We start from the raw sequence: 9,967 nt of genomic DNA on the forward strand, positions 1-9,967 counted from the left end.
CCAATCCGATGCCGGGACCAGGAACCTCTTCCGGGTCTCCCATGTGGGTGTAGGGTCCCAAAGCTTTGGGCCGTCCTCGACTGCTTTCCCAGGCCACAGGCAGGGAGCTGGATGGGAAGTGGAGCTGCCGGGATTAGAACCGGCGCCCATATGGGATCCCGGGGCATTCAAGGCAAGGACCTTAGCCGCTAGGCCACGCCACCGGGCCCTAGAACCAATTTTTTAGCAGAGCATTCTTCACTGAATTTACTTGGAAACCTTATGCAAAATCAATTAACTGGAGATGCATTTATTCCTCATCTATCATTTATATATTATTGATCTGTATGTCCTTCTTTATGCCACTAATATTCTGTTTGAATAGTCTAGCTTTGATGTAAACTACGAAATCAGAAAATATGGATCCTCTAATCTTGTTCTTAAAGATTGTTTTGGGGACTGGTCCTGTAGTGTAGTGGGTAAAGCGTCAGCCTGTTGTGCTAGCGTCCCAGGTAGGTGCTAGTTTAAGTTCTGGCTGTTCCAAAGCTGATCCAGTTTCCTGCTAATGTGCCTGTGAAAGCAGCGGAGGATGGCTCAAATGTTCCCCTGCACCCACGTGGGAGACCCAGGGGAAGTTCTGGGCTCATGCCTTCAGACTGGCATGGCCCAGGTGGTTGTGTCCATTTGAAGAGTGAAGTAGCAGTTGAGAGATTGCTCTCTGTATCTCCTTCTCTGCGTAACTCTGATTTTCAAATATATAAGAAATCTTTTTTTTTTTAATTTTTGTTTAGATCATTCAGAGCCCCTTATAATTTCATGTTGGTTTTTAAAGGTTTATTTTATTTGTTTTAAAGGCATAGTAATACAGAGATTGACAGTGAGACAGAGATCTTCCATCCATTGGTATACTCCCTAAATGGCTGCAATTGTGGGGGCTGGAGCAGGAGAAAGCTAGAAGGCAGGAACTCCATTAGGGTTTCCCACACTGATGGCAGGGGAGCCCAAGTACTTGGGCCATCCTCTGCTATCTTCCCAGGCACATTAGCAGGTTGCTGGATGGGAAGTGGAGCAGCTGGGGCAAGAATGCCCATGTTGGATACCAGCGTCACACATGCTGGCTTCACTCGTGCCATGACACTGGCCCCATTCCGTGTTAATTTTAAGATTAGCTTTTATATTTCTGTAAAAAAAAAGGGGGGGGCTATTGAGATTTTGATGCAGAATTATACTGTGTAGGTCAAACTTGCCATCTTAAAAACCAAGTTCTTCAGTTCATAAGCACTGGATATCTTCGCATGTATTTAGGTTTCCTTTACCTTTCAGCATATTCTATGGTTTTCAGCGTGTAAATCTTTTACCTCTGATTCTGCTTATTTCTAAGTACACTATTCAATGACATTGCAAAAGGAATTATTGGATTACTTCATTGGAAATGGAATTGCTCATTGCTAGTGAGTAGACATGTCTTAATACTTTGCACCTCGATCAATTTTTTTTTTTTTTTTTTTTTTTTTAGCTTTAGTAGCTTTCTTATGGAGTTACTGCGACTTTTCTGTAGTTGGAATCATGTTCTGAACCGACCAGTTTTGTTTATTTCCTTTCAATTTGGATGGCCTGTATTCCTTTGTGGTGCATAATTGCTCTGGCTACAAGTTCCAGGACAGTGTTTAATAACGAGGAAAGCAACATTCGAATCTGTAATGTTCTGGAAGATACCTTTCAGTTTCTTTCATCACTGAGCATAATGTTAACCTTTTTTAAAAAAAGATTTATTCAGAGAGGAAGATCTTTCGTTCTATGGTTCACTCCCCAAGTAGCTGCAACAGCTGGAGCTGTGCTGATCCGAAGCCAGGAGCTTCCTCCAGGTCTCCCACGTGGATGCAGGGCCCCAAATTTGAGCCGCCCCCGACTGCTTTCCCAGGCCACAAGCAGGGAGCTAGATGGGAAGTGGAGCTGCCAGGATTAAAACCGATGCCCATGTGGGATCCTGGAGCATTGAAGGTGAGGACTTTAGCTGCTACTCGATCGCACCAGGCCCTACCTTTGTTTTTTATACATTCTTTTCACAGATTAAGTTAAGGTGTCTTTTGTTTGTTTTCTCATGAGAGAATGTTGAATTTTACGAGATACATTCTCTGTATTCTATTAGATTGATCATTTAATTGATGTAGATTTTTCTCTTCATTCTATAATATGTGTATTGCTTGATTTTCATTTAGTCTTCTTAAATAATTCACATTTAGTCAGTTAAGATCTGTTTTATTTTTATTGGAAAGTCAGATATACAGAAAAAAGGAGAGACAGAGAGGAAGATCTTCTGTCCATTGATTCACTCCCCAAGTGAACGCAAAGGCCAGAGCTGCGCTGATCTGAAGCCAGGAGCCCGGAGCCTCTTCTGGACCTCCCACATGGTAGCAGAATCCCATGGCTTTGGGGCGTCCTCAACTACTTTCCCAGGCCACAAGCAGGGAGCTGGATGGGAAGTGGGGCTGCCGGGATGAGTACCGGCGCCAGGCCTGAGTCATGTTTTATTTATAATTTTTTGCTTCTAAATAGCTCAACTCCCTTTATCTTGTTGTTGCCATTCCATCAATTACATTGCTCTATATTATGTCTTCATAATTTACACCTTTATATGGTACATACCAACTGAATGGATTTACAGTTATGGTTTGTTTGTTAAATCATATATTATGAAATAGGATTTATTTTTTTTTAAAACACCTTTATTTGCTTTAAAAACATAAGACTTCTTGTACAATAAAGCATAAGCATGTATCATCTACAAAGTCAGAATATCTTCCTCATGGAACACGCAGGAAGAAAGGAAAAACACACACATGGCAAAGTAGTCACAGATTACCTCTAAAATAATTAAGACTTTCGGCCAGAAAAATTAATCTTTTGAAAACAAAAGTATAACAATAACAAAAAGCCATATTTCACACCTGGTACTAACAGTAAACATTCATAGTACAAAATTATCTGTTAAAATCAAATTCCTATATATTGAAAGCATTAATATCATCAAAATACCCATCGTACTTAAAGCAATTTACAAGCTTATTGCAATCTCAAAATACCAAAGACATTTTTTCTCATATCTAGAACATTTTTTTTTAACTGTTTTTTGGATTGACATCATTTCATAACAGCCACATCAATCACAGCATGAATAACAACAGCAACAATGTCAACAACAAATTGTAGCACCTTGATTAAGTAATGTGCCACTGAGTAGGCAGCACATTCTTAACTAAAAGGAAACACAGAAGTCTCTTAGGAACTATGTTGCCATCGCATACTCCATGGGCACTTGATGAACTCCACTAGAGAAAAGAAATTATTTGGAAGCAAACAAACCGACATAAAAACATCAAAACATCTGAGACATAGCCAAAACAGCCAACAGATGCTCAAAAAAACAGTATAGATTGGACTATTGGAGTTACCCTTTCCATTTGGCTTCCTTATATGAGAGAGAATATATGGTATTTATTCTTTTGTGATTGACTCATTTCACTGAGCATAATGGTTTCTAGTTGGATTTATAAGCCCAAATTCCTTTAATCCTATATTTTGTACTTATCTATATTGTTAGCTTTAGGATGTACTTTTTCCTTTTTTTGGATTGTTATTCTCTATTGCTCCTCTGGGAGATGAAGATTGCAGGAGGAATTTTTCATCTTAAAGGGGAGAGAGAAAGAGAAGGCAGGTGGTATTTGACATTACTAGGGTTATGTGGATAAATATGGGAATGACTTCACAAGAAGACTTCAGGGACTTCATGTTTTAATCAGTTTATTTAATTTCTTCTTAAATATTCCCGTCTCAGAATTGCTTTAATTTTTAAATGTTCTTTGTCATATAAATTATAAAATATAAATTATAAAATATAAATACATGAACAAATTTCATGTACTTCATAATATTGATTTAGGAGCAATTTCCTTTTATTTAAAAGAGGGCCAGCACCACGGCACAAAGCATGCTAATCCTCCAGTCTGTGGTGCAGACATTCAGTATGGGCACTGGTTCATATCCCATCTGGTCTACTCCCAATCAAGCTCTCTCTGGATCCTTCAGGCCCTATCCCTTTTGCCCCTGTAACCATGTGGCAGTCAGAGATTAGGAGAAGTCCTCTTGGGACCACTTACCCTTGTAAATGCCCTGATCCCATATGGTTGCTGGTTCTAATCCTGGCAGCCCCACTTCCCATCCAGCTTCCTGCTTGTGACCTGGGAAAGCAGTTGAGGACGGCCCAAAGCCTTGGGACCCTGCACCCATGTGGGAGACTACAAGGAATCTCTGCCTTTGATTCAGCTCAGCTCTGGCCATTGAGGTCACTTGGGGAGTGAATCAGCAGATGGAAGATGTTTCTCTCTGTCTCTCCTTCTCTGTACATCTGCCTTTCCTAAATAAACAAACAAACAAATAAATAAATCTTTAAAAAATGCATGTAAGAGAATTTCTCTGGCCCAACGTGATAGCCTAATAGCTAAATCCACTCCTTGCAACCAGTGGAATCCCATGTGGGCACTGGTTCATGTCCTGGCTGATCAGTTCCATTACAGCTCCCTGCTGTGGCCTGGGAAAATAGTTGAGGATGTCCCAAAGCCTTTGGACCCAACAGCCACATGGAAGACCTGGAAGAGGCTCCTGGCTTCAGATTGGCTCAGCTCCAGCCGTTGCCTCCACTTGGAGGAGTGGACCAGTGGATGGAGGATCTCTGCCTCTCCGTGTAAATCTGCCTTTCCAATAAAAATCTCTCTCTCCTCACTCCCTTTTAAAATATATGTATTTTGTATTTATTGGAAAGGCAGATTTAAATGGAAAAGGAGAGAAATACCTTTGGCCACTGATTCATTCTGGCTGTAACGACCAGAACTGAGCTGATCTGAAACCAGGTGCCAGGAGCTTCTTCCAAGTTTCCCACGTGGGTACACAGTGCCAAGCCTTTGGGCCGTCCTCCATTACTTTCCCAGAGCACAAGCAGGTGAATGGGAAATGGAGCAAGTGGGACAGGAACCCATGCCCAGATGGGATCCTGGTGGTTAAGAGGGGAGGATTTAGCGACTAGCCCGTGGTGCAGGGCCAGAGAAGTTCTCTTGTTCACAGTTACCACCTCTATGAATTCACTCATGTTGCTGGGACTGGTTGGAAACAAGATTTCTGTAGGTTTTATGTAGCACAAGCACAGGCATTGAATCCGCCCGGCCTGTAGGTGGCGCTGTGGCGCATGAAGCTTCCCAGCAGGCTTTGCGCGTGATTTGGCGTTTTTCTTTGTGACGTTGTTTGACGCCATTACTCGTTGGCTCTTCCTGTGGTCTGTTGACGCCATCTTTGGCCACTAGAGCGTAAGGCAGAAGAGGGTCCTAGGGCCCAGCAAGGACTGAAATACTGTGTCCGGTGTGGGGTAGGCCGGTTGGTGGCGGCTGCTGCTAGTCCCAGCCACAGTGGCACCCCAGAAGGCAGTTACCTGACCTCCCGTGGCAGCCATGGCTGTAGACTTCGGAGACCACGCCAGCGGCTTCCGCCATAATGAAGTCATCCGCTTTGTCAACAACGAAGTCCTCATGAATGGCGGCGGACCAGACTTCTACATGGCCTTCCGTTCGCGACCGTGGACGGAGGTAGAAGACCGGCTTCAAGCGGTCCTGGTGGACCCACAGGTACCACGAACCCTCAAGCGGGCCTGTGCCTGGAGCGCCCTGGCCCTGGGTGTGCGAGCTGCCGAGAGGCAGAGGGAACAGCAAGCACGAAGGTACCGGAGGCTGCAAGATCGCTTTGAGGAGTGTGAAGCTGCATCCTGGGCGCTGGCCGCCGACTTACAGAGGATGCAAGAAGAGCGAGATGCTGCTGTCGCCCAGTTGTATTACACACAGACTGCCCTGCAGCAGACCCTGAGCGAGCGTAATCTGTTGTATCACCGGCTGATCCAGATTGAACAGGCCTCCCAGATTGTCCATCCAGTCTATGATATACAGCCTGCCCTCAGAGCTGACCAGCCGTATGGGACTGTAACATGTCCCCTCACCATAGATCAGCAGACAGGGGTGATGGCCATGGGGGCAAATGGCAGGTTGGTGATTGATACCCAGGTGCAACCTGCAACAACCATCGTCTATCTGCCTGGACCCCAAAATCCATGGGTTCAGACCATACAGCAGCCTCTTCAGGTGCCGGTAACTTACCCAGTCTACCCACAAGTGGGGCTCCCATTGTTGCCACCTTCTCAATCTGCAGTACTGATGGGAGCAGAAGCTGCTGCAGCCCCACTTCTACAAGTTCCCCTGCGGACTGGCCCTCCTTACCCAGGGTTTGCAATGGACTCTCAGGTGGAAGACCACACTGGTAACATCCAGGAAGCAGGTGCTGAGCTTGTGCAGCAGCCAGTTCCCCCTGAGAATAATGGAAGCTTCAACCAGGAAGAGCTGCTAGAAGTAGTGCAGGAGACATCCTCTGAAGATAACAGTGGGAGCTCCAGTCAGGAAGAAAATTCAGCAGTGTCCCCTGATATGTACCACGTCGAGGACAATGCAAATCAGACCCGTAAAGATCTAGGAAGCTTCCATGGAGTTGTTTCAGGAGGGGACACTGAGAGCTGTACCCAGGAAGAAATGTTCAAGGAGATCCAAGAGAAAGCCCCCCTGGGGCACAAAAGGAGGCAAATCCAGGAAGGTGTAGAAAGATCTCAGGTTGATGGAGGGAGCCAGAATCAACAAGAAGGGCTAGAGCAGGTCCAGGGAATGGCTCCCATGGAGTTCAGAGCAAGTCGGGGGCAACAAAAATCTGCGGAAGAGGCCCAGGCAATGGCCTCCCTGAAAGGCGTCAGCACCTATGGTATACAAGAAAGCTCAGTGGAACAGCTGGCCCGTTTTCAGATGGTCAGGCGCCTGAATGGAAGGGAAGCCTCAGAGTCCCAGCCTGTTCTAGGACATCATCCAGCAAATTGGGACTGTCCATGGTGTAATACCAACAATTTTTCAGGGCGTACATCGTGCTTTAAGTGCGAGAGGGGCTTTGTGCCTGCTGAGAGTAAAGAATTCGATCCAGGCAAAAGTCACTGATTAAGTTGGTAAGTATGAATGGAAACACTTCCCAAAGAAAGCAATTCTTTTAGAGTCCCATACTTTGCCCAAAGTAACTTATTTACTAAACAACAACAAAAAAATTGAAACCGAATTGTCATAGAAAAAAAATCTCATCATTCCATTAGCCAAATCACTTTTAATGCCTGTGGGTACCCATATAGATAAATGCATATGCATTTGCATTTTTATTTTCTTGAATGAGGAAGGCTACTTTTGACTGTTCTACTCTGTTCAAAATGGCAGATTTCTCAATAACTGTATTTAACTTTTGCAGGTGTATGCTCTGAGTGGCTGATGCTGATTGTTAACCCTGGTGAGGCTGAAGTCGTGAAACATTTTCATTCCTTTCTGAATTGTTTTTCTCCTCTGTTTCTTGAAGTTGCCTTGTTTGAATGTTTGAGAGTAGAGCAGTCCCTTGGGCTTAAAGCCGTAAGCTATGTAGAATTTTAGGAATACCTCTTTTCCTTGAAAATGCTATTGTTCCTTTGCAAAGTAAGGCAGTTTTAATGTTTGTTTCTTTTTTGTTTGAAGTTTCTAAGAAGAAATCTAGTCCTGTGTTTGAATTTCAACCCCACCAAAATTTTTTTGAAGAAGCTGAACTTGTCCGAATGGAAGCTCTCCCAAGAACCAGAAAAAACACCTTAATTCTGATGGACTCAAAGAAATCCGTGAGAACCCTGGGTGGTGAGAGAAGTCAAGGAGATGTGCTGGTACTCACTACATGGTATAGGGAGAACAAGATCGTTTTGTTAGAATTTTAATTTTCCATTAGGACAAGAAATTGATTTGAAAGTGTTCTAGGGGTTGTAATGTTAAATTGCATAGGTTATAGCAAATTTAATCAGTTTATTAAAAACCACATGCTTTGTTGGAAGCTGGACTTAGGTGTTATTGCTTATTGTACATGTCATTACCCTTTTTGGTGAGTCTGAGTAGGTGACAGGAGAGAGTATAATTTTAGATGCAGATTTGATCAGGGGCATCTTTGCCTTGTGTGCAGTGTGACCTTGGGAAAAGTCAAGTTGAAGTAACATACCCATTTTTTAATAACTGAATTGAAATAATATACAGATCCATTTTAAATCAGCCCATTGAAATATCTAGGTGCAATTTAGGGGTAAAACTAATTGCAGTAACATCCAGGTCCACTTTGGGGCAAGACCTATCGAAATGATATCCAGGGCCATTTTTGCAGTTCCGCTGCGAGCTAAAAGGACTTGAGCAGCCAGATTGATCATCCTGTTGAGCCCAAGTGCAACAAAGGAGCAACAGTAGAAATTGCAAAAGGGGCCTTATGGAAGTGGAAACAGGCCTACTCTGATTCTCGACTCCTTTCCATCCTTGAGAGGGACAGCTGTTTTCTTTGCCTGCCACACTGGTTGTAACCCTCTTGGTTTGCCTTGAAGAAAGGCAGTGGTTGCAAGCAGTGTTGGCTGCATACCACTGGCCCTTAGCCTCAGGCTGGTCCCAGCTCTAATTCCTTTCCAGTTAGCAGCATGTAAAGGACAGACTTTTGAGGCTACCAGGCTATGGATGGTGCTCCTCTTGGGAGCCTTGATTGAGCTGAATTGGGCATGCTCTTGAACATGTCCCTGGGACCCCTTCCCACAGCACCCCCCCAAACTTGTTGTGTTACCTATGGGCTCTCTGTTTACTAATGCATCTGCTGCAAGGCAACGTTGGGGGGAGGTTGGATACACCTTTGTCTGAACCAAAGATATTCTGGTGTTCCCCCACTCAATCCTGTCTGACTCATTGAGATGAGTGTTTGTACCAGTTTTCAGCTCCTAACAATAAAGAGTGTGTACTTACCCACTGTGTCTTGTGTCATGTGTGTCCCTGGACATGTTTGCTTGTAGGCGGCAATGTAAATCTCCCATCCTGTTGGGATGAAAGAAAGTTCATTGCAGTCACTGTTGGAGTGCCTGCCTCTCTTTTCCAGTGAGGTACCCATGAGTGGGAGAGTATACATGAGACCTTTAGTCTCATTTTTTAAAGATTTATTATTATTGGAAATGCAGCTTTACCCAGAGAGGAGAGGAGAGAAAGATCTTTCATGTGCTGGTTCACACCCCAAGTGGCCACAGTGGCCAGAGCTGATCTGATCTGATCTGAAGCCAGGAGCTAGGAGTGTTTCCTGGGTCTTCCCTGTGGTTACAGGGTCCCAAGGCTTTGGGCCACCTTCTACTGGTTTCCCAGGCCACAACAGGGAGGTGGATGGGAAGTGGGTGGAGCAGCTGGGACATGAACAAGTGCCCATATGGGATCCCAGCACTTGCAATATGAGGATTAAGCCACTGAGCCATCTCGCCGGGCTTGAGAACTTTAGGCTTCCATGATTGCCCTGCTACTTACTGTCTGGTACCTTGCAGGTGAGGGTTTATGCTACTCTATGGGTGGTAAGGCATAAGACCTGGAAGCTGGAAAGCCTGGGGTCCAGCCTCTGCTGTTTACTGAGAGGAGCTATTTCCTGAGGCCCTGTCTTCTTGAGGTCCACTGATGTCCCTTGAGCAGAAGTTACACTTGCACCTTCCATGACACTGTCCTCATTCACGTGTGCATAATTCAGTCAAGGTGCGCCCTCAGCATTTTGGAAAGCAGACAAGGTGTGGACTCTGCTCTCAAGATGACTGTCCCACGCAGTGGCAGAGAAAAAAGGAGAGGCCAGTTGTCTGGCGCGGGGACAGAGAACAAAAACGACCCTGTCCTGCTTGCTTTCTCAGTTGATTTCAGGAATTGACTTGGTTACTTGGGAGGGGGAGTGCCAGAAGGGGAAGGTCCATCAGGGATGTCCAATGCAAAGCTGATGCTTTCTGGGTTGTGGCAGGTTTTGGGACTCTCGGGTGTGCTGATAGCTACCATGTGAGAGATGATTAATGGTACTAGAGCTGCCA

At 44.7% G+C, this 9,967-nt stretch overlaps 1 protein-coding gene across 1 annotated transcript; it reads left to right on the forward strand.

Annotated features, from left to right (window-relative positions):
• Positions 1-5,362: 5,362 nt before the first annotated feature.
• LOC131478653 (testis-expressed protein 13D-like) lies at positions 5,363-7,075 on the forward strand. Its single transcript, XM_058659161.1, has one exon. It carries the CDS (start codon positions 5,478-5,480, stop codon positions 7,047-7,049), a length of 1,572 nt encoding a protein of 523 aa, XP_058515144.1. The 5' UTR covers positions 5,363-5,477; the 3' UTR covers positions 7,050-7,075.
• Positions 7,076-9,967: the final 2,892 nt, after the last annotated feature.

This window comes from Ochotona princeps, chromosome X (genome assembly GCF_030435755.1).
Source record: "Ochotona princeps isolate mOchPri1 chromosome X, mOchPri1.hap1, whole genome shotgun sequence".
Taxonomy (NCBI): Eukaryota; Metazoa; Chordata; class Mammalia; order Lagomorpha; family Ochotonidae; genus Ochotona; species Ochotona princeps.

Coding starts and splice junctions, on each gene's coding strand:
- LOC131478653 (XM_058659161.1), top strand. CDS start 5,478: ATGGCTGTAGACTTCGGAGACCACGCCAGCGGCTTCCGCCATAATGAA.